Below are 25,740 nucleotides of genomic sequence, written 5' to 3' on the forward strand. Positions count from 1 at the left end.
GCAGCCACATGGAGACCTGGAAGAAGTCCCGGTTCCTGGCTTCAAATTTGCGCAGCTACAGCTGTTGTGGCCATTTAGGGAATGAATCAGCAGAAGGGAGAACCCTCTCTCTCAGCCTCTGCCTCTCTGTAATTCTGCCTTTCAAATAAATAAATAAATAAATAAATATTTTAAAAAATAACATCATAAATTTTATGTTAAGTATTTTTTTTTAATTTTTGACAGGCAGAGTGGACAGAGAGAGCGAGACAGAGAGAAAGGTCTTCCTTTTGCCATTGGTTCACCCTCCAATGGCCGCCGCGGTAGGCGCGCTGCAGCCAGTGCACCGCGCTGATCCGAAGGCAGGAGCCAGGTGCTTCTCCTGGTCTCCCATGGGGTGCAGGGCCCAAGCACTTGGGCCATCCTCCACTGCACTCCCTGGCCACAGCAGAGAGCTGGCCTGGAAGAGGGGCAACCGGGACAGGATCAGTGCCCCGACCGGGACTAGAACCCAGTGTGCCGGCGCCGCAAGGCGGAGGATTAGCCTACTGAGCCGCGGCGCCGGCCATGTTAAGTATCTTTTACCACAGTTTTTTGATCACCAAAGAGATGAGATCAGTGATTGGGACCTTATAAATATGAAATATCATTAGTGTAATGTTTCTAAATAAACTAAAGATATGACTGAAACCTGCCTATCAACTTTTGTACTTACTAGTCTATGAAACAAGGTATTCTTAGTTTTTATTTTTGCTGTCATCAGTCCTATAATTTTTGAATTAATTTTTTTAATAGCAACATGTAATGCTGATAAAATATGCCAGCTAAGTTTTGCATGTGAGCATTTCCCCATTCAAAGCATCCTTTGGTTGTGATTTTTAGTTCTTTCCCTATCTCAGGAAGTCTAATGTTGATGGATTCAATCCTCTGGGGTCATTTCAGTGGTCTGTGAGTTGTTGATAGTTTAACTTATTCTTATAAAGTTGGCATTAATTTATACAGTCTTATTGCAAGTTGGAAAAAAAGTGGTATGTAAGGCAAGGAAAGTATTCAGTTTACCCAAATATTAATTCTACATGTTTAGTTTCTTAGCTTGGATTGTTCAGCACAAGTCTGAACAATTTGAAAACTGACTGCAGATCAGTGGATAACTGTACCATTTTTACCATCAAGGCCTTTTCTTCTCAGCCCCTGAAGAATTGAAAATTAAAAATAAGTCACATATTTGAGATATACTCATATGTCTTGCCCCTCAATCAGTATGAGTCAGGTAATTACTAATTCTATGATACTCATGTTTTTATATTCTCTCTCTCCATTCCTTCTCTCCTTTCCATATCCCCAAAGCTATCCTGGCCTTTTAGTCATACCTCAAGCTGTACAGGACAGTAGTTTACCAAGAGTAGCACGCTGCTATCGACATAATCGCCTGCCTGTTGTATGTTGGAAGAACTCAAGAAGTGGTACTCTGCTCCTCCGAGCTGGAGGATTCCATGGCAAGGGAGTTGTTGGTCTCTTCAAATCCCAGAACTCCCCTCAGGCTGGTAAGCATCTCTCTACATACAATTATGGCCCTTTCACTTAAAGAGTTTTCCTCAAATAACACAAGAAAACTGGGAGTGCTGGTTGTGCCCTTTCACCAACATGTACAGCTTACACAAGAGCTAGGCAGTGTGGGACGCCACCTTGAAGTTGACATCTTACTTGATGTTTGATCTACACAAATTAATACAGTTAAGTCTTTGAATCTAGACTGTTTGCATTCCAGCAACCTAGGGTATCCATCTAGATGGGAACTAGATTATACTATTCCTTTTACTTTCCTCTGGGAAGCATCCAGATATATTTAACAGCTTCAAAGGCAAGCAGGAATTCCATGCCAAATAAGATATCCTGTCTCATTTCTTCAAATTCATTCTCTTCCTCTCCCTCTTCCTCTCCCTCTCCCCTTCTCTCTCTCCCTCTCCCTCTCCTCCCCCCTCACACACACACACACACACACACACAGTAGCAGCAGCAACCAAATAACCAAAATGCTGCTTTAGGAGATCTCAAAAGAAGGCATTTTTAGAAAGCTAGGAAAATAAGTGCTATTATCCCTTTTCTGAAGGTATTTGTGAATACCATGTCTGAGAGCTGGAAGCCAGGAGCTATATTTTGCTGACCTTTCTCATAGCTTTTTGCTCACAATAGATGTTCAATAAAATTAAACAGTGGGCCACTGAGATACCAGATCCAGGTTGGGAATGGTTGCATATTTTCCCCTTTGGAAATGAAGTAAATTCAAAGTCTGTAGTTCTGCAGGTATAATCATATGCTTTTGAGATCTCTTCTTTATCCTCCTGCAAGTTCCCTCCTGAAAGTTGCCCAGTGTGTCTTTGATCATTCAGTTGACTGAGAGCAACACACACAATGCTGTATTGTTAAACCTGGCTTGGAGACTCAGCATTGGTGTAATGGAAGGAAATCGGCTTTTAACTGTTTCTGCCTGGAGGAAGCACATTGTGTGTATGAGAGAACACACGCACGTGCAAGTTACATAAAATAACGTTTCCAGAGCACTCATGAGCATATCCCTGAGCTTATAATGGGAAAAATTTGAAATATATTCCCATTTTGTGATTTTTAATGTAATATAAATGTACTGTTTTTTAACTCATACATTTGTTCACATTATAGTCTTTAAAGTCAGGATACCTCTTATAATTAATGTGACCAGAAAAAACATTTTCATAGTTTAAAAGGCAGAAATTTGGAGCCTACACTGCAGCATAGTAGGCTAAGCCTCTGTCTGCATTTCCAGCATCCCATATGGGCACCAGTTTGTGTCCTGGCTGCTCCTCTTCTGATCCGGCTCTCTGCTGTGGCCTGGGAAAGCAGTGAAAAATGGCCCAAGTGCTTGGGCCCCTGCACCTGCGTGGGAGTCCCAGAAGAAGCTTCTGGCTCCTGGCTTCAGATCAGCCCAGGTCCAGCCATTGCAGCACATCTGCCGGGGAGTGAACCCAGCAGATCAAGATCTCTCCCTCTCTCCCTCTCTCCCTCTCTCTCTCTCTCTCTCTCTCTCTGTGTCTCTCTGTCTCTCTCTGTAGCTCTCCCTCTCAAATAAATAAAAATCTTTAAAATAAATAAATAAAAGGCAGAGATTTTACTATATACCTAAAGTAGTGGTGCCTGTTATAATTGATCACATCTTAAGGTTTATGAAATATGATGGCATCTTAAAATTGATAAAAAATAATAATACTAAATATTTTGTTTAGGTTATAAGAAAATTTATTAAGATCTATTGCCCTTCTAGTGAGTCTGCCCCTAATTGCTTTTTAAAGTGCCTGGGTGAGTTTCAGTGAGTTCTGCTTTGCTGTACATAAACCACACTCACATTCCCTCCAACCCAGACTTGCTCTTACAATTGTTTCCATGTGTGCATTCCTTTTGCACTCTTTTAAACGGACCGGGAAATCTAGTGTATTTGCGTCTGTTTGCTTGCCATCTTCCTCCACACTTCCCCCAAGGAATCCTTACAAGCTCATGTTCCTTCTTAGGCTTATGTGACAGAATTAGAATAAAACTGTTGATATTGAGAAATCCTCACCTCTACCCATTCTGGCATGCCAAGGGAACCCACTCTATCGTCTGTTCCTAAACAGTAGCATAGAACAGTACTGAGGGACACCATCAAGGAGATATTATTGTTGATGAGTTTTCATTTTGAGTTTCTTGGGTAATGAGAAGGTACACCTGTGCTTGGAAGGCGAGCACTGTGCTTGTTTTTGAGCTCTTTCTGGGATGATGATGATGAAGCAATAGAGAGGTAGGTATGGTGAAACTAAATCAGAGGATTACCTATTTAATAGACTGAGGCTTTAAGTGGGCTGGTTTCTATTAGGGTGTGATGACTTAAAGACTGGTTGCAGGTAGAGGGAAGTTATGGGGGGGGGGAGCTATTGTAACCCATAAGCTGTACTTTGGAAATTTATATTTACTAAATAAAAGTTAAAAAAAATAAACACAGTATGTAAAGATTGAAATGAAAGAAGGAGGAAGAAGGGTAGAGTGGGAAGCATCACTATGCTCCTAAATCTGTTTATATGAAATACATGTGATTTGTTCACTTTGTATAAATAAAAGAGGTAAGAAAATTAAAATAAAGAATAAACATATAAATACATATGTATGTTTATTAACAAAGAGTTTGTTTTATTCAATATGTTTTCCTTTTATAGCTCCTACCTCCTTAGAATCTTCCAGTAGCATAGAACAGGAAAAGTACTTGCAAGCCTTGCTGAGTGCAGTTTCTGTCCATCAGAAACTCGGAGGCAACAGCACCCTTACTGTCAGGCCAGCACTTGCTCTGTCTCCAGGTAAGATTTGATAATAATTTCCTTCTTGACAACTACTGTAATCTATATACTATAGATCTATTCTTAGTTTGTGTAGCTTTTTGCCCAGTAAAAATTTTACCCTGTAGGGCTATAACTGTAACTCATTTTACATCAAAATCAGAGTACCACAATTAATGTCTAGTAAATAGTAACCAAATGTAGAGATTTGATTATTTTCTTTTTAATACAGTAATAAGAAAGAAGTTGTTGAAAATAGTCACTCATTGTTTTTCCTGCAGAATATATTTTATTTAGACTTTATTAGTATAAAGTTGAACGTACAAGTTGAACATGTTTGCTAAATATATATTAGAATCATCCATTTATTAGAAATTCTAAAAATTTCTACAGTCTTTTATGATTTTCAGTACAGTTTGTTTTCATGAGATTTGGATGAAGCCATTAAGACTTGTACTAATATTCTGTTTCAGTTATCATGTGATGGAACCCCCAAGAGGGTTCATGTAGAGGTAACCCTAATGTGTTAGACACAGGAGCATGTGACTTGAGAAGTTGGTCTCTTTGGCTTAATCAGCTATTTGAATTAGCTCAACATAAGCAGAAAGTGGCTTTTCTTGTAAAGTAACACCATGCATGCCTTGCTTCATTTATCATTAAATTCTCTGATTGCACTTGCCAAACCTAACTCTCTGTAATCTTGTAAATGTGTGTTATCTCTGGTGCAATAATAACATTGCCTTGTTATCTCTAATAAAGCTTTGGGTACTTAAAAACTACAGTGTTTGGCAGCAATTAGACATGCTACACATGAAGATAACTTTTTGTCATTTGAGTAATGTTAACCCAAACAACATGATTTTTGTTTGTTCTTCTTTTTGGCTGACTTTAGGGACTGAAAGGAGGACTTCAAGAATGTCCACTGTGCTTAAGCAGGTAGTGCCAGGACACTTGGATGTAAACCCATCCAATAGCTTTGCTCGAGGAGGTTAGTAAGATTGCTTTTATAACTGAGCACTGGTACAGATAAAAAAAAAAAATTCTAGATAGTAGCTATTTTAAATCAACTAATTATGGTTCAAATTGTTCGTAGTTACCCTTCTGTAAATGAATGGTCAAATCTATTTCTAGCATGATGAGGAGTTTAGCCTCATAGGACAAGAGGTATAATAAGCTGTTGATGTCTTACACACTGATGAGTTTGGGAGCAGAGGAGGTGAGAAGAGCATGTCTAAATGATGAATCAACCTCGGGAGAACTCCCTGATACTCCAGGTTGACAAGGTAGAAAAATTGATCACAGAAAGCATAAACACCTTAGGAAACTCAATGGTATCCAACACAAGCCAGCACCTCCAAAGCCTGTTATTTTTACTCATGATCTCTGAATTACTAGTTTGGAGAATTACATAAAGTTATGCAGGTTTCTCTTTTTTCCCTCTGGGCCATTGCCGCTATCATGAGGAAATAGAGAAAGACTAAGTATATTTGCTCTTTTAAACTCCAAAAGGTGGTCTGTATTGTCTCTGGAACTTTATGTGAGATTCTTTTCCTCTGCAGAGGCAATTCTAGAACAGGTGTTTTGATTGCAAAGTCCCACTGCTTCACAATGGAATCCTAGATTCTTAGACTCTTCCTCTCATTCCCATATAACACTGAAACCCCTTGAAAACATACCACAGAATTGAGCCCATCTCTCAAAGTGTTTGTGCTGCCTAAGATTACATTACCTGTGGGAACAGCCCATCACTAGGTTATCTCATAATGAGGTAAATATCATATGAATTCCCTCCGTCTGCTTCACTTGTGTTATTGTTCAGATACTGACCTTGAGGGTTACTTTTGGAATCTAAGAATACTACATGCTCTAAATACAAAATTTCATCATTTGACTGTAGACTGTTATATTAGATCTTTGGATCTGGATTCTGTCTACCAGTGTATTGCTGTTTTTCTGCATCATTAGATTTGATCACTGTTTTCATGTGATTTGTTGTTTTTAAAAATGTTGAACAGATGAGAGCTAAGGACCAAAACCTATGGCAAAATAATATAAACCTCTCTGAAAAAAGAGATTAATCTGTTCATCTATACTGGTTATGAATCTTCCTACTAAAACTTACCTGGCCCAGATTTCTAAATCTCTGCTAATCTTTTGAGTCCAATATTTGCCAAGCTTTCAGACTGTTAACTGTATCATATTTTGGCATGATTTATTATAGGAATTAGTGCTTTCTCCTAAGTAATCATAAATAGTCCACTAACAATCCATTCTAAAATTGATTCAAAGTCAACATTAAAGGCTGTATTTTATAGAACGTGATTTTCCCGGTTTTGAAATTCATGTGAGTTTCTTCAGTTTCTGTGGATACTTTTTTTTTCCTGCCTCATCAGAACTTTCACTATTGCAGGATTTCTCAAGAGCTTTCAACCTTCTTGAGTCATTTTCCCAATTAATGTGTCATGCCTTGAGGTCATTGTACTGGTTTCCCAGGGCTACCATAGCAAAGTGCCACAAACTGAATAATTTAAACAACTATCTGACTTCTGGAGGCTTGAAGTCCAAGATCAAGGTGTCAACAGAAATGGTTCCTTCTGAGATCTGTGAGGGGGAACCTGTGTCCTACCTCTCTCTTAACCTCTGGAGGCTTGCTAACAATCTTTGGCATTGCTTGGCTTAGGAATACATCACCTAGATCTCTGCCTTTGTCATCAAGTGGCTTTCTCCCTGTGTGTCTGTTTCCAAGTTTACCCGTTTTATAAGGACACCAGAGATACCGAATTCAGAGCCCACTCTACTCCAGTATGATCTCATCTTAACTAAGTACGTTTTCAATGACCTTATTTCTGAAAAAGGACACATTCTGAGTCCTGGGGGTTAAGAATTTTGGGGGACACAGTTCAACTCCAAACACTCGTATGTAGCTTTTTAATGAATTTTTAGAATACCATCATTTAAAAGTTTCAGATAGAAACTTCATTCTTCTCATCATTTCTTTGTTGTTGAATTTGAACCAAAGAATAGTAAAGTGATTTTCTCCTAAGATTGCTGGTATTTCTGTTACCAGGAATTCTTGTTGGAATTTGGTCTAAGATTGTAGCTTCCCCTATTGCTGTATTTACCATCTGAAAATTTATATTGTCAGCAAGGCAAGGCAGTAATTTTTCCACGCAACTTGTCGTACAGTGCAGCTTCCAGCAAATGTGTAGTTGAAGCCCTCCCACTCCACACTCTGCTTTTGTGTTTGATCTTTGCAAACATGCTACCTGTTCCTACATTTGACCAGGGGACCTCTAATATGGGTTACAGCTAAAACAGCATCTGTCCTTTATTGTTCATACCTAAGGCCTATGGATTTTCACCAGTCTATTTCAGCTATATTATCTTCTCTTTTTTTACATTGTTCTTAGGCTCATGGCTACTTTCTTTGAAGAGTCCCCATTCTTTTCATGAACTCATTCTTTGCTAGTCTCAAAGTTACCTGGAGGGTTCTGTTTACCTCTTTGGGTTAAATCTATTTGTTTATGACTCATTCCATGTATATCTAAGGCTGTAGTTATTATTTCTGATAACATTTCCAAAATATTTTCTACTGAAATTACCTTGAACTTACCATGTTTACTTATGCCTACCACTCTGGCAACTTAAGCTGGGTTACAGAAACACAAATCTCATTATTTTGTGCCATCTCTTTACTCCCAAAGTCTTTCAGATCTTCCAGTTTCCTAGCCATTAATTGGAAAAACAGGGACTGTTCTTTTGTGACACTGTCAACATCCTCTGTGTCTCTTCAGATAGCATCATTTCTCCTCACACAAAGTTTCAGGAATGGACTGAAGCAAGCCAGGTGGTGAAGCCTGCTCATTCTTCTGGAGAGCCACCGTCACTCTAGAAGTTCCTCGTTTACTTGGTGTAAGAGGAGCCTCCTGTCTCTTAGTAATCTTCATCTTAACCTTCCCTCTTTTTCTCTTCTATTCTCACTGCTTTTCCATTCCTTTCATTGTCTCACAGTCTTAGATCCTGGTGTTCTTCTTCTCTTATTTCTACTGTGCGCCTTTCCTGCTCCGTTGACCCAAGGTTCAGGTTGGCCTTCACCTTTTTTCAGCCCCGGTAATTACTTTGCATTCAGTTTGCATGTTAGACAATTCCTAAGGCAGTGCACTTTTTTTTTTTTTTTACACAAGAACCATGTAAGAAAAGCATGAAGATTTGAATAGGTCACATTGTGTTTCATTTAAAATTAAAATAATTTTTGAGCCCCATACAGAGAGCACATGTGCTCAAAACCTAGGTAAATTACTTTGATTATAAAAATGTTATGAGAAAATTGGTGCTGCTTCCTAAATACCAAAATGTAATGTCTGGGTATCTTTGAGAAGTGGCCATATGGAAGCAGTTTTCTTTTTTGGGAGGGTGGGGGGAAGGGTTCACTCCCATCAACTGGTTCACTCTTCCAAACGTCCACAGTGGCCAGGACTGAGTTGAGGCTAAAGCAGAGAGCACAATCCAGGTTTCCTACATGAGTGACAGAAACTCAATTACTTGAGTCATCTTTGCTCCACCCCCCCCCCCCATGGTCTGCATTGGCAGGAAACTGGAATCAGGAGAAGGAGCCAGGGATGGGATCCAGCCACTTTGATGTGGGGCACAAGCAACTTAACCAGTAGACCAAATGCCTGCCCACAGAGGCAGCTTTTAAATCTTTCATATTTTAAATCTTACAATGCCTCTAGAATAGGTATTTTAAGAGACTCAGAATAAGTGATTTTGTCAAGGTCACACAACAAATAGCAATGTAACTGGGACTTTCATCACAACACTTACTAAATATATCTTGTGTCTCATGCCCTGGGCTAGACATAAAGTGACACTCACAATTAAGGCACCACATCCCCACACCCAACCTAAGCATCTCTTCTTCTCTCCTCTGTTTGTTCTGAATAGAGTGAAGGGAATAACACTAGTACTTAAGAAACACTCATGCTTTGAGCAATAGTGCATTCCCCTTGGGGAAATTAACTACATCATTTCTTCTCAGAAGCAATATACTGAGTTTAATTATTTTCTAATTCCAGCCATAGCCCTCTAGTTATTGTGTAATGTTAAACAAATTAAAATACCTCTTAATTCTGAGTGTCCTCACTTGTAAAAATGGAGATAATAGCTTTCAGGTAGTTATAAGCAATAAATGAAATAATACATGTAAAACACTTTTGGTAATCAATAGCTCATAATAGGAGTTGAATAAATGTTATTTTCCCTTATTATTTTTGTGATAACTGTTATCTTTGCTGTTGCTTAATACTGGGCAGAAGAGGGGTCAATATTTGCATTTCAGTGGCATTAAGCCTAATTGTCCTAAGGCAAGAGAGTACAGGGTATATGCTGTAGTCGAGGCCAGTAACTATCAAGCTTTTTGATTGAGTCATAGGAAGAAATACATTTTATATACACATTTTTATATCATAATTCAGATAATAGTTAGCCACAATGCAAAATGTGTAGATACTAGGCCAGCGCCGTGGCTCAACAGGCTAATCCTCCGCCTTGCGGCGCCGGCACACCGGGTTCTAGTCCCGGTCGGGGCACCGGATTCTGTCCCGGTTGCCCCTCTTCCAGGCCAGCTCTCTGCTGTGGCCAGGGAGTGCAGTGGAGGATGGCCCAAGTGCTTGGGCCCTGCACCCCATGGGAGACCAGGAGAAGCACCTGGCTCCTGCCTTCGGATCAGCGCGGTGCGCTGGCCGCAGCGTGCCAGCTGCAGCAGCCATTGGAGGGTGAACCAACGGCAAAAGGAAGACCTTTCTGTCTCTCTCTCTCTCTCACTGTCCACTCTGCCTGTCAAAAAAAAAATGTATAGATACTGAAATAGGAGTTTCATGAAACATTATTCATCTATACCACATACACATATACCACTTAATTTAAAAAAAAAAAAAAACCCCACTGATTTGATCTACTAAAATAATTTCACAAGCCACAAAGGGGGATACTGCTGTTTGAAAAAACACCATCGTAGACCTTTGTTAATGTTAAGTGCTCAGAATGTCTCAGCGTCACTCAGGAAATCTAAGTCAACCTCCCCACCACTTCTGCAGTCGCATAATTCCTTTGGTTAAATGACTTCCACGTGGAATTCCAATTCCCATCATCCTCTACTGGCCCCACACCACTTCAGTCATTTTGTCATTGCTGATTTTCTGCCAATTGATAAGCGCTTGGAAAATTTTCATGAGCCTCTATTTGGGAATGCTTAATTCTTTTAGTTTAATTCCCTTCGTCTTACTCTTTCAGTGCAGATAATTGGGTTGAAGATAAAATGGAGAATCAGTATATTCATTTTTAAAAAGAAAATAATCAACAAATGCTTTAAGTGCCTAAATAGCAGTCTCTTAGCATGGATACAAGAATAGGCCTTCTGCCTTTGCAAACACAGGATCACGGTACATTATGATGGAAATTCAAATAGAGCTCCCTACAACTCAGGAATGCCTTTCAGAGGAGTTAACATTGTACCTAGATCTTAAGGGGAAAATAGGAGTTTATAAGTTAAAGAAGTGGAAAAAATCATTCTAGGCAGAGTCCTGCGTAAGAATGTGTGGTGTGTTGAGGGAACAGTATCTGAGAATCATGAACCACTCAGTCTTCACTGTCATCATCTGAGTGTTCCATATATCCAATAGGAAAGCTCAAAACTGGCAGAAAGGAGAGCAGTTGGCCAGCACACAGGAGGCCTTGCGCGTTTTCCAGGCTGTCCTAGGTTTTTGTTCTGTCTTGGGCATGCTTTTTGTGTATTAGCCACCATCTATACAAACTTTACTTTCTGACCCTGTGAGCACTACCGCCATCACTGCCCTTCTTTCCTGAGTCCAAAGGAGGGAGGCAGAAATAAAAAATCACTTCTAATAATTTTTCTTTTATATTGTTCCATATTTTATTTAACTTTGCATTGTATTAATAATAATACTAGTAAAGTTTACAATCCTGAATAAATACAGTATTGTCCCCCTAATTGACTTGAGTATTTCCTTTGTGGGAGAGATGTCACTATTCACCATTTTTGTTATTGCCAGATAATATTTGCCATAGTCATGAAGTTCTTTCTTTCTTTTCAAAATATATATACATATATATTACTCAAATTACAAAAGTATTATCTCTACTACTGCCTGTCATTTTGATGCAAATAGGAATTTTAAGAGAAGTCTTACTTCAGTCATCACAAGCTAAATTATTAGTGGTATTGGGTATTGTCACAGGATCATGAATATTTGCTGCTCATAATTGCCTGTTAATGGAAAATAAATGTGATTTTCAAATGAAAACAAAGGAAGGAAGGAAGATAGTGTGGCAATGCTTAATGCTCTTCTGCAAAAACCTGCCCTTAGTTATTCCAAATGGTTACTAGAGCTTCATTGTTGCCCTGTGCGATGGATGACCTTGCTCCACGAACATGCGTGTTGTACAACACGTAACATTTGCCAATCCATCTCCTTCAACACAAGGGCCAATGTATTCATAACATTTACACACACACATCCCAAATTTCTTAATTTTATTATATAACTTGTCAATGACCATCTTCAAAAGCTTATTCCATTTGGTATAATTTTTCAGTGGCACTTTCTGCTGTGCTGTCCATTTCGTTGTGCTTATGGTATTTGTAAACAGCTGCTGAATTTCATGTAACCGGCACTCAATTCTTTTTTGTGAATGTGCAGCTTTTTGTTTGTTAATTAAATCTTCTTTTATTATAGTTTCCCCTGTTAACTCATTTTTTAAAATAGCTTATTCTTCTCTTAATCTGCTCTGATATTTGCTGCTGTATCTATATACATTTCATTTCTCCTTCTGTCTTTAATCTTATCTGCCAGTGCATGGGTACAGAAATAATTGTTTTACTCAGTCAAATTCCAAATCTTCAGCTAAGGGAAGAATCCATAATCAAGGTACTGTATTATATGTCCTGATGTGTCACTAAACCATCTTCATATGGTCATATATATGTTACAAGTGACTTTTTCACATTGGTTTGTCAAATTATATTCTTTATTCTCATCCACATCTTGAATTTCCTGTGGTCCCATTTGCAAAAAGTTAATACTTTCCATAATATCTGAGAAAAGCTCATAGATTCTATAGAAAGAGTTATGCATGTTTAACAGAAATCACCTACAAAACCTTTTCTTGGGAACTTGTCTCTTACCCCATAAATGCTGATAAAATCCTTTATTCTTTCAATTATATAATTAAGGTCAGTTTATAGCCATGAGAACTCCTCCAGCAGCTTAACCTGTCCTTTCTCTTAGTCTACTTTTGACTGTACCTGCTATGAATAAATGAAGTACATATTACTAAATTTATAATTTCCTATTATTTTTCATGGATACTGGGAAAACTATAAAATAATCACCCTGTTTAGAATTACATCATCTTGGCATGATACATAGATATTTGTTTTAAATCCAGGCTAGATTTCACATTAGTAAATTTCTGTTTCTGTCTTAACCTAGGCTTCTTACTGAACTATATGAGCACAAGAGTGTTCTTTCTTCTTTAAGGAAGCCCTGAGAAATTCAGTTACTCATTGTTGCCTCCGGCCTGCATGTTTTGTTTCTAGTGTCAGTGCACTGTTTCTGCATACTCACTACTAACCTATAAATATTAAACATATATCAGAATGTATAAGTAGAATTGATGTGGGTGAGTTCATAGTTCTAAGATCATGTGATTGTGAAATGCCATATAGAATAATGCTATGTTGCTAAAGTAAAAGGCAGATGACTAGTATGAACCATGATTACTTGGATTAATGAATTTGCTGTTACCTCTAGAACTGTAACTCCAGGGCATGCATCTTTTTCCTCATTCACTGGCATTCCCTGATTATGATTATCCCCTTATTCGGTGGCGTCAGCTTATCTCACTCTATTCTTCTGGCTTTTGTGAAGGTGTGTGGGCAAGTCTTCGCTCTAGTGCTCGCTTGATCAGCTCTCCAACATCTTTCATTGATGTTGGTGCCCGGCTGGCAGGCAAGGATCACTCGGCCTCCTTTAATAACAGCACCTACCTACAAAACCAGCTCTTCAAACGCCAAGCAGCCCTTTATATATTTGGTGAAAAGTCACAACTAAGGGTAAGAATTCTTTTTGTCACTTAGAAACTTTATGCATCCACTAAGGCAGTTTATAAAACCTGTGTCACAAATCAGCTTTCCTTACAGCATGATTGTTATTTTTTTTAAAAAGATTCATTTATTTATTTGAAAGAGAGAAAGAGAGACAGAGACAGAGATGTTCCTTCCATTGGTTCACTCCCCAAGTGGCCACAACAGCAGAAGCTGGGCCAATCTGAAGCCAGGAGCTTCTTCCAGGTCTCCAAAGTTGGTGCAAGGGTCTAAGTACTTGGGCCACCCTCCACTGCTTCCCCAGGTACATTAGCAAGGAGCTAGATTGGAAGTGGAGCAGCCAGGACTTGAACCAGTGCTCATATGGGATGCCGGCACTGCAGGCAGCAACTTTACCTGCCATGCTGTGGCACTGGCCCCTAGCATGATTGTTAAACTGGGATTAATAATCGCAGAAAAGAGGCCAGCGCTGTGGCGTAGCAGGTAAAGCTGCCGCCTGCAGTGCTGGCATCCCATTTGGGTGCCGGTTCTAGTCCCAGCTCCTCCACTTCTGATCCAGCTCTCTGCTATGGCCTGGGAAAGCAGTAGAAGATGGCCCAAGTCCTTGGGCCCCTGCACCCACGTGGGAGACCCAGAAGAAGCTCCTGGCTTTGGATCAGTGTAGCTTTGGCCGTAGCAGCTATTTGGGGAGTGAACCAGCAGATGGAAGACCTCTCAACCCCCACCCCACCTCTGCCTCTCTGTAACTCTGCCTTCAAATAAATAAATAATTTTTTTTAAAAAATCAGAAAAACATTTTAGTTCTTTTTTAAAAAAGTTTTTTTTTGTTTTGTTTTGTTTTGTTTTTATTGGAGAGGTAGAGTTACAGACAGAGAGAGGAAGAGACGGAAAGAAAGGTCTTCCATCTGCTGATCCACTCCCCAAATGGCCACAACGGCTGGAGCTGGGGCTATCCAAAGCCAGGAGCCAGGAGCTTTGAGCTTTTTCTGAGTCTCCCACATGGGTGCAGGTGTCCAAGCAACCAAGAGGTCTTCCACTGCTTTTTCCCAGGCCATAGCAGAGAGCTAGATCAGAAGAGCAGCTGGGACTAGAACTGGTACCTATATGGGATGCCAGCACTGCAGGCGGAGGATTAACCTACTGCACCACAGCACTGGCCTGCTTAGTTCTCTTTACACACACACACACACACACAGATACTTCAAAAAGTTTGTGGAAAATGGAGTTAAAAGATAAATTTATGGCAGACATTTGGTTCGGCAGTTAAGATGCCATTTGGGAGTGCCTGGGTTCAAGTTGCAGTTCCATTCCCACTTTCAGCTTCCTGATAGCGCACACCCATGGAGAAAGCAGGTGACCGCTCAAGTAATGGGGTCCCTGCCCCATAATGGGAGACTCAGATTGTGTTCCAGTCTCCTGGCTTCAAGCAGGCCCAGCCCTGCCCCGGCTACTGCAGGCATTTGGAGACTGAATCAGCAACTAGAAGATCTCTCTGTGTCTCTTTCTTTCTCTCTACCTTTCACATAAATTAATGCTTTTTTAATATTTAAAGTTTTAGTTTGTGAAAAAAACTTAAAATCCATAAGATTTCATAATGCACATTTTTCATGAACTTTTGAACACTCTCCATGTATGTAGGTTTGTACATATATTTATAATAGATACACATGCATATATATATATACATGTATTATCCATGAAAATACTCATAATAATAAAAATTAACATAAACATCAAATATTTGGAAATAGGCATACAAAAAGGAAATAAGTCTTATTCAGGCTGTGTTTTCCACTGCCTTGATTAGTTTCCACAGGAATCTGTACCCATGGCAAAACAGCTGATTTTGTTATTGTAAACCTATTTAATAAAGGAAGGTAGCAGAAGGGTGGAGAAAGGAAGACTATGGCATTGCAAATGGAGGCAAGGGAAGGCATGGCGAGTAACATTTATTAAAACTTTGCAAAGCTGTATATGTAGAGATACATGTACTAAGACATGAGAAAATTCAAAATATTAGATGCTAATCTACTTTATTCTTGCTATTAAATTATTATTCTTCAAAATCTTCACTGTGCTGAAGTCCTGTAAGTTGTAATTAAGGTGTCTACCTCCAAAAGCAACAATTCCTTGAGCTTCATGTTTTGCAGGTCATACATTACAAGATAAATTTCATCACTACTGTTAGGTACATAGGAAATGAAATTATTTTAGGTCAGAAACACCCTCGAAGTTTAGTCCAGTGCTCCAGTTAACCCTGGACAATCTCAACAGACCTTTGGCTGAACTGTGGAGCAGAGTCTGTGAACAAGGTGTGCAAAGCAGGATCCCACATGTTTGCTCCATAAGATGCCAGTAAATGAGTCATCTCTTCTATAGCAGGCTGGCTTAGCTAGCTCCCCTCCAACTGCCTGGATTGTTGCAATCACTTAGTCACCAACCTTAGGGTAGAGGGCATGAAACCACTGGGTAATACTTAGCTTTTAAATCTGCAAATGTGTCTTCTGATACACCAGATTATGTCCAGAAAATAGTTGGAACACTTTTCAACAGCAATCCAGGGCTGCCTGCACAGCCTTCTTGGCACCACTGTCTTTTCCAGAGCACAGACTTCCCACACTTCAGCACACCACTTACCTGATCAGAATCACTCCCCAAGGTCGGGTTCCTGAATGCACACCCTCTCCTGTTCCCTTTACACATCAGTGCTCAGATTAGCTATGTGATCATGTACATTTGAGTGAGCAAGATTAACCACCTAGGACCCTTCCTTTCTTCCTTTCCTCCATCCCTCCAACTTTTCTTTTTCCTTTCCTTTCTTTCTTACATATATGAAGTATTATTTTTCTTTTTTTTTTCTTTTTTTTTTTTTTGGACAGGCAGAGTGGACAGTGAGAGAGAGACAGAGAGAAAGGTCTTTCTTTTCCATTGGTTCATCCCCCCAGTGGCCGCTGCGGCCGGCTCACTGCACTGATCTGAAGCCAGGAGCCAGGTGCTTCCTCCTGGTCTCCCATGCGGGTGCAGGGACCCAAGCACTTGGGCCATCCTGCATTGCACTCCTGGGCCACAGCAGAGAGCTAGACTGGAAGAGGAGCAACCAGGACAGAATCCGGCGCCCTGACCGGGACTAGAACCCGGGGTGCTGGTGCCACAGGTGGAGGATTAGCCTATTGAGCCACAGCGCCGGCCTGAAGTATTATTTTTTAAAAAGATGTAATTTCACCATGGTGGCACAACAGTTACTGATAATTTCATATATTCTATTCAGACTTTTTTCTTAACCCCATGATGTCTGTATAGTTCCATATCTGTCTAATGTGTGCCGCATTCTAGCTAGCACAGTGCTATCCAGGTGCAGCTCAACACCTCTTCCCCGAAAAAAGAAACATAAAGAAAAGCCAGTAAGTGACAGTGAGTTATTCTAAAAATAAGGTTGAATTTCTCCTTCTGTAGCTTTTTAAACTTACATACTTTAATGCTTTAACTCCTGAATTGTAAGATAGTCATACCTAGTTCATATATAGTTGGGAAATAGAAAGTAATCTATTTCTCCTGAAAAGTGAACTACTCATATCTTTTATCTATTATAAGATGTTTAAAATAGCAGGAATGAACACATATATGGTAGTCTTCATAATTATTTTCATCACTACATAACATCCTATTTTGTTAGATGGTTAGGTTTCTTTCTTTTTTTTTTTTTTTTATTTATTTTTTTGACAGGCAGAGTGGATAGTGACAGAGAGAGACAGAGAGAAAGGTCTTCCTTTTTGCCGTGGTTCACCCTCCAATGGCCGCTGCGGCTGGCGCATCTCACTGATCCGAAGCCAGGAGCCAGGTGCTTCTCCTGGTCTCCCATGCGGTTCTTTCTTTTAAAGATTGATTTTCTTTATTTGAAAGGCAGAGTTACAGAGAGAGGGAGAGACAAAGAGATCGTCCATCCGTTAATTCACTCCCCAAATGGCCACAACAGCCAGGGCTGGGCCAGGCTGAAACCACGAGCCAGGAGCTTCCTCCAGGTCTCCCACTTAGGTGCAAGAGCCCAAGCATCTGGGCCATCTTCCACTGTTTTCCCAGGCACACCAGCAAGGGAGGTAGATAGAAAGTGGAGCAGCCAGGACTCAAACCAGCGCCAGTATGGAATGCCAGCATCATAGGTGGCTGCTTTACCCACTATGCCACAATGCCACCTCCATGTTAGATTTCTTTATCTTCTATGTGTAAACATACAGTCATGTTTTCAAGCATACAGGGTTCTTATTGTAATTTTATATTTAGATACAATTCACCAGATTTGTTTCTTATATTTCCTTTTTTTTAAGATTTATTTATTTACTTGAAAGTCAGAGTTACACAGAAAAGGGGAAGGAGAGAGAGAGAGAGAGGGAGGGAGGGAGGGAGGGAGGGAGAGGTCTTCCATCCGCTGGTTTACTCCCCAGTTGGCCACAATGGCCAGAGCTGCACCGATCCAAAGCCAGGAGCCAGTAGATTCTTCCAGGTCTCCCACGCAGGTGCAGGGGCTCAAGTACTTGGGCCATCTTCTACTGTTTTTCCAGGCCAAGGCAGAAAGTTGGATCAGAAGTGGAACAGCCAGACTCGAACCAGTGCCCATATGGGATGCCGGCACTACAGGCAGTGGCTTTACCTGCTACACCACAGCACCAGCCCCTCTTACATTTATTTTTCTTTTTTTAAAGATTTATTTATTTATTTCAAAATCAGAGTTACACAGAGAGAGAAGGAGAAGCAGAAAGAGAGAGGTCTCCAGCCCACTGGTTCACTCCTCAGTTGGCTGCAACGGTGAAAGCTGCACCAATCCAAAACCAGGAGCCAGGAGTTTCTTCCAGGTCTCCCACGCTGGTGCAGGGGCCCAAGGACTTGGGCCATCTCCTACTGCTTTCCCAGGCCATAGCAGAGAACTGGATCAGAAGTGGAGCAGCTAGGACTTGAACCAGCGCCCCTATGGGATGCCGGCACTACAGGCAGCGGCTTTACCTGCTATTCCACAGCGCCGGCCCCTCAACTTAAATTTCTTTAGAGTAGTTTCCTAAAACTGGAATTTTTAAGACAAAGAAACTTTTTCTTGATACACATTAGAAATGCAATTTAAAAAACCCTAAAAGTTTTTGCATTTTGATTTAAGATTTTAATAGTCCTTTACAGAAAATCAAATGATCAACATTATAACATTAGACAGACCCTAGAAATAAGTACTTTGTAGTTTTTATTATGGTAAAAATATATATAACAAAAATTTACCATAACCATTTTTAAGGGTACAAGTTAGCACAGGGGTACTTTAAAAAGTTCAACGAAAAATTGAATTAACAGATAAGGGGGTTCTTTTGGTACAGGTTTATTTTAAGTCCATGAAGATATTTCCCGTACTTTTTGAAGTACCCCAACATTATTAAATATGTTTCCATTGTTGGGCAACCATCTCCAGAAAGCAGCTTAACTCTTAGAAAAGCAGGTGGTCCAGAGGTGGGTGTCTGGCGTACGAGTTGAGACACCACTCAGATGCCCACGTGATGTTGGAGTACCTAGGTTCAGATCCAGGCTCTGCTCCCAGTTCCAGCGTTTCTGTTCATATGCACCCTAGAAGGCAGCAGTGGTGACTCAAGTAACTGGGTCCCTGTCATCTACTCGGGAGACCTGCATTGAGTTCCCGGCTGCCAGGCATTTGGGGTATGAATACAAGTTCACTTGCTCTCTGTGTGTGTGCGTGTGTGTGTGCATGTCTGTCATTCAAATAAATAAATATGCGGTTTTTTTAAGATATGTTTATTTTGAAAGAGTTACATAGAGAGAGGTGGGTATTCCATCCACTGGTTCGCTCCCCAGATGGCTGCAACGGCCAGGGCTGGGCAGGCCAAAGCCAGGAGCCAGGAGCTTCTTCCGTGTCTCCCATATGTGTAGCAGTGACCCAAACACTTGGGCCATCTTCTACTGATTTTCCCAGGCCATCAGCAGGGAGCTGGATTGGAAGCAGAGCAACCAGGACTGGAACCATTGCCTATATGGGCTGCCAGTATCGCAGGCAGCAAACCTACTATACCACAATGCTAGCCCCTAAATATGCATTTTAAAAGAAAGTAAGAGTAATTTGGCTAAAATGTGTGGAAAGTAGAAAGAATCTAAGAAAATCAACTTTTTCTTTGGCATAAAAAGTTAGCTTTAGAACTAGGCACCCACAGTGCTGTGGCATAGTAGATAAAGCCATTGTTTGCAATGCCAGCATCCTATATGTGTGCCGGTTAGAGTCCTGGCTGCTCTACTTCCAATCCAACTCTCTGCTATGGCCTGGGAAAGCAGTAGAAGATGGCCCAAGGCCTTGGGCTCCTGCACCTGCGTGGGAGACCTGGAAGAAGCTCCTGGCTCCTGGCTTCGGATCGGCGCAGCTCCGGCTGTTGCGGCCAATTGGGGAGTGAACCAGCAGATGGAAGACTTTCTCTCTCTCTCTGCCTCTCCTTCTCTGTGTGTAACTCTGACTTTCAAATAAATAAATAGATCTTTAAAAAATAAAAAACTAGGCACCCAGTTTAAAAGTGAGGTATACCAGAGAGACATGAGTATAGCATTCTTTCATTACAAATGCAGCTGTTCAGACCTCACTCAGCTGCATTCTGTATAGATAAAAATATAAATGAAAAGTATACAGATAAATACATGTTAGTACATCTCTTATACTGAGTAAAAAGATACATCTGTTATCTCACAGCTAGGAATCAGCAAGCCTTCATGTTTTATTGTTTTAGTTTTTTGTTATTGACTTTAAAAAGTAGCCACTATGTTCACAGCGTGACTTTTATTTCTTTCTCTGTGTTTATCTACTATTTTTTTTCATTTTTACAATGAATACGTTTTGCTTGCATAATGAAAAACAAATACCTGTATCCACAAACTTGCACAGTCTGAAACCCCAACAGTATATACAAGGATGCTTCCAAAAGTTAATGGAAAATGAAATTAAAAGTTAAGCTTATTTCTCAGGAAAAAAATTTAAATCCATGCATAATTTTCCTAATACACATTTCTGTGAATTTATTGAAGACCTTTCAGTTACAGTGTGTTTCTTGGAGACTTCATTTACACCGTTGTAATCATGCTACCCATGTATCATTGATTCCTCTTTAAACTTCAAGATTCATGGCTTTATAATTGTCTTTTATCTAGTGTGAAAGGCTCCTTCAAGTTCCAGCCTACCAGTGCTATATTTAGATTCTCGGAATGACAGGATTCTCATGCTAAGTAATGTAATTGCCCTTCTAGGCAAACCCCTAGGCCCTACAGGAGGGCCCTTTCTAGCAATACCGACACATTAGACTGATCTTCTTGACCCACACAGCCTTGTAGCTGTTGGGCCTCAACTAACTGTACCCTTAAATCTTACCTTATTGAAAATATTACTGTTTTTCCTATAGTCCTTCGTCTGCCTAATTCTCTGCATCTTTATCCACAGAACTTCAAGATAGAATTTGCTTTAAATTGTGAGTTCGTTCCTGTTGAATTTCATGATATCCGACAAGTGAAAACCAGTTTTAAAAAGCTGATGAGGGCTTGTATCCCAAGCACCATTCCTACTGACTCAGAAGTGACCTTCCTAAAAGCCCTGGGAGACTCCGAGTGGTTCCCACAGGTAACTTCTAGAACTCTAGAGCAGTGTGTGTTATAACTCAAGGAAAGAGAAGAGGTTGAAATAGAAATACAGAACCCATATTTAGGAAAAGAATATGGGGCCTGCGTTGTGGCATAGCAAGTCAGGCCACTGCTTGCAATGCCAGCAGCATATATCCGAGTGCTGGCTCCAGTCCTGGCTACTCCTCTTCCAATGCAGCTTCCTGTAAATATGAATGTGTGTGGGAAAACGAAGGATTATGCTCCATGCACCTGGGCCCTGCCACCCATGTGGGGACCAGAATGGAATTCCTGGCTTTGACCTGGCCCAGACCTGGCTATTTAGTGAACCAGTGAATGGAAGATCTCCCTCCCCCTCCCCCCCCCTCCCCCCTCCTCCCCTCCCTCTCCCCGTCCCTCTCCCCCCTCCTCCCCTCCCTCTCCCCGTCCCCCTCCCCCCTCCTCCCCTCCCTCCCTCCCTTCTTCTCTCTGCCTTTCAAATAAGTAAATAAAATCTTTTTGAAGAGTTGGTTTTCCCCACTGCTCACCATTCTCCCGCACCCCTTACTGTATGCCCTCCTGTAAAGGCCTTTCAGTGTCCAGAAGGCACAGGCGGCAAGGACTGGCATTCTTGATCACTGGGTTATTTCCTCTGCAACTGAAAGTTGGCAATTCGTAGGATGCTTAGGAGGAGAAAATTATTTGCAGGTGGAAACTTTCTGATAACCAATAAATCTAATCACCATATATTTACAAGGCTCATGATCTGTTGTCAACACAGTGAGGATCTAGGAATGTGAGACAGAATAGGATTTCTGCGTAACTCTAAGAGCCTTTTCCCATTAAATTCCTCACATTCATTCACATCTTGGCCTATTCCATATCTCTACATTTATTTCCTTTTAAGAGACATGGTTTGCTCTTTTCTTTGTTTTCATTTTTATTAAACAGAGAGACAGAGGGAGATCTATTGACTCATTCACTTCCCAATGTCTGCAACAGCCAGGGCTGGGTAAACTGAGCCAGGAGCCCAGGACTCAGTCCAGATTGTCTGTGTGGGTAGCAGGAACCCAAGTATTTGAGACATGACCTGCTGCCTCTGAGGATCCGCATAACAGGCAACTACATGGGAAGCAGAGTAGTTGGGACTCGAACCAGGCACTCTGATATGGGATGTGGGTGTCCCATGTGGCGGTTTATGCACTGTGCCACAATGCCGTCTGACGTCTCTAGATTTTAAATTCACCTTCAAACCAGCCACCAAAGGCACACTGGGTACCCCAAATATATCCATCTTTCAGCTATGTTTACTTTGGGATATATTTAATTGAAGTTTTATTGAGTAATAAAAGGGGAATACATATGTCAGCACACAGAAACCTACATTTCTTCCAGCCTACAGAAAGAAAGGTATTCATGACATGCCTATTTTAGGCACTATTGCAGTATAGCCTCATCCTTGTCTTCAGGCTTCTGGTGCTAAGTCCATTATTTCTTCTCAGCCTGCAAGAATTCCCAGGTCCTCTGTTCCCTTCCCCCATCTACCTCTCCTCTGCCTCTGTGCATACTCTTGAAGTGGAAAGGGGGTTGTTTCCCATAATACTTTGGACTAAAAGGCAAAAAAGGAAATTACGCCAGTACCCAGAGTAGTACATTGTTTTGTTTTGTTTTAAGATTTATTTCTTGTAGGGAGAAGCAGAACATGGAAAGGGAGAGGGAGATTCCATCCACTGATTCATTCCCCAAATGGCCATAACAACCAGGTTGAAGCCAGGAGCTAGAACCCCCATCCTGGTTTCCCACATGGGTGGTAGGGACCCAGATACTTGGGCCATCTTCCACTGCTTTCCCAGGCATATTGGCAGGGAACTAGATCAGAAGCAGAACAGCCAGGACTCGAATTTGAACTCTGATCCAGGATGCCTTCATTGTAAGCAGCAGCTTAATCCACTGTACCACCAGCCCCACACAGAGCAGTGACTGATTTGAAAACAAACACAGCCACATACATACACAAGTGGCTATAATTATATATCAACACTGTATTCAGGCAATTGCCTGAATTATTAAGGCAATTTAGGATACTTTGAGTACTGCAGAGTTGATCAAAACTTCCTTCTGTCACCCAGCCCCAAACTATCCTCACCACCCAATATATCTTTATTTCTGGCACATTCTTTGCTCTGCTTCTTGCTGAACAGTGGACCTGTACCAGAGATAAGAGACTAAAGACCATAGAAAATATTACCACCATTGGGATATTGGCATTTTAAAAGTTAACTCTTAGAGGCCGGCGCCGTGGCTCAACAGGCTAACCCTCCGCCTTGCGGCGCCGGCACACCGGGTTCTAGTCCTGGTCGGGGCACCGATCCTGTCCCGGTTGCCCCTCTTCCAGGCCAGCTCTCTGCTGTGGCCAGGGAGTGCAGTGGAGGATGGCCCAAGTGTTTGGGCCCTGCACCCCATGGGAGACCAGGAGAAGCACCTGGCTCCTGCCATCGGAACAGCGCAGTGCGCCGGCCACAGCGCGCCTACCGCGGCGGCCATTGGAGGGTGAACCAATGGCAAAAGGAAGACCTTTCTCTCTCTCTCTCTCTCTCTCTCTCTCTCTCTCTCACTGTCCACTCTTCCTGTCAAAAAATAAATAAATAAATAAATAAAATAAAATAAAAAAGTTAACTCTTAGAGCAAATGCTAAGCCCAAGAGAATTCAGGTGTGGTAGTAGCTATATTCTAGCAACAGTAAGTAAGGAGCTTCCCACTGTTGGGTAGAACATGTACCTTGCTGTTTTCCCCAAGTTACCTCATTCTAAGGGGTCTGTTTCTATATGAGGAGGGTTTGTTTTTGAGTTGTGTTGGATTCATACTGCAAATTATGTCTCATGGTATTTATAACATTTTTTATTAAACTAGAATGTTACATGTTGGTCTTAAAGTCTATATGCTGTGCTCACAATCTAATTTTAAAGACATTTATTTGAAAGGCAGAGTTACAGAGAGAGACAGAGAGACAGAGATCTTCCATCTGCTGGTTCATTCCCCAGATGGCTACAATTGCTGGGCCTGGCCCAGGCCAAAGCCAGGAGCCAGGAGCTTCATCCAGGTCTCCCATGTGGGTGGCAGGGGACCAAGCACTAGTGCCGTACTCCACTGCTTTTCCCAGGCCGTTAGTAGGGAGCTGGATCAGAAGTGGAGCAGCTGGGACTTGAAACAGCTCCCATATGGGATCCAGCACTGCAGGCAGTGGCTTTACCCACTATACCACAACACTTGTCCCCAGTCTAATTGTTTAAGAAGTACTTTTATTCAGTTGGCATGACTTAAAGAACTGAGCACAGGAGTGGGCATTTGTCCTAGCAGTTAGGATGCCTACATCCCATATCAGAGTGTCTGGTTTCCCACTCCCATTCCAGCTTCCTTCTAGTGCAGACCCTAGAAGCCAGCAGTGGTAGTTCTAGCAGCTGGGTCCCTGCCGCCAACACAGGTGCTCTGGATTGAGTTCCCAGGTCCAAGCTTTGGCCTGGCCCTGCTGCTGCTGTTGTGAGCATTTGGGAAATGAACCAGCAGATGGGAACTCTTTCTCTCTGTGTGTCTCTCTGCTCCTCAAAATTTTTAAATTCTAAAAAAAAAAAAAAAATTGAACATAAATAGAGGTTTTCTTCCCATTTGATACACAGTTCAGACAAATAGGAGTATCTTTTGTTTAACATAATTTATTACCATAAAATTCATCCTCTTAATGGATACTATTCAGTGCTTTTTACTATATTCACAGATGTACAATCATCACTAGTTCCATAAAAATTAAGAATAACTGAAATAGAACTGACTACATCATGGAAAAACTAACTGTAAATCTGATAACTAGGTTGAGAGGACTATCAACCTTGTCTTTTCCACTCTGGCATTGTAGCTCTTTTGCTTTGGGGGAAATTAAGTAAGGTCATTTTATTTCAGTAGATAGCACTTAAACACATTGTTTGAAAATATGTCTACTTTTAAAATATATCAGGTTCTCCTTAATTTCACAACAACTCCAAGTATTTAAAATATTATGTGGTTCTTTTGCCCAAGTGTTTTATCCCAGCTTGTTTGGTTGTTGATAGCAAGACTGTCCTCTTTGCTCAGGAAGTGCTTAGCCTGATTGTGGCCCTTTCTCCTGTCTCTTAGCTTCACAGGATAATGCAGCTGGCTGTGGTGGTATCAGAAGTGCTTGAGAATGGCTCCTCAGCCTTGGTCTGTTTGGAAGAAGGTTGGGACATCACTGCACAAGTAAACTGTGAAACATTTTTTAATACATTCTTATATTTGTATCTCAATTTGGTTGTTTTTAAGTTCTGCAGATGAATATTTTGCCAGGTTACTGTTTATGCACAGAGAAAATCCTCTGTTAAAACACTTACCTGCTATCCATCAAGAAACTATGTGAAGGAACTGTGGTCGAAGGCACCAGGCTCCTACACCCACAGATGTACCATGCAAGCTTTCATACAGAGCCCTTGACCAGTAGTGTGGGACATGGACCATCCTGCCTGTGTTTGTCAGTCCTTTCCCTAGCAGTATGTAAGCCCCTCTCTTACTCATTCGAGTGAAAAGGAAAAGTATAAGCACAAACTACATTAAGACATCAATCTACACCTCCAGGTTTTAATTGATCCCCTGGCCTCATTAATTAATTAATCT

At 41.0% G+C, this 25,740-nt stretch overlaps 1 protein-coding gene across 4 annotated transcripts in view; it reads left to right on the forward strand.

The window, feature by feature from the left end:
* The window catches only part of SBF2 (SET binding factor 2), a 544,097-nt gene that overhangs the window by 486,347 nt on the left and 32,010 nt on the right, over positions 1 to 25,740 (forward strand). For all 4 annotated transcript variants that reach the window (XM_062196513.1, XM_062196514.1, XM_062196516.1 and 1 more), the window contains 5 exons: positions 1,327 to 1,523; positions 4,203 to 4,340; positions 13,268 to 13,452; positions 20,906 to 21,082; positions 25,228 to 25,329. In XM_062196513.1, the coding sequence (XP_062052497.1) occupies positions 1,327 to 1,523; positions 4,203 to 4,340; positions 13,268 to 13,452; positions 20,906 to 21,082; positions 25,228 to 25,329 (799 nt within the window). The remainder of the gene's footprint in view (positions 1 to 1,326; positions 1,524 to 4,202; positions 4,341 to 13,267; positions 13,453 to 20,905; positions 21,083 to 25,227; positions 25,330 to 25,740) is intronic.

Source organism: Lepus europaeus, chromosome 7 (genome assembly GCF_033115175.1).
Source record: "Lepus europaeus isolate LE1 chromosome 7, mLepTim1.pri, whole genome shotgun sequence".
Classification (NCBI taxonomy): domain Eukaryota; kingdom Metazoa; phylum Chordata; class Mammalia; order Lagomorpha; family Leporidae; genus Lepus; species Lepus europaeus.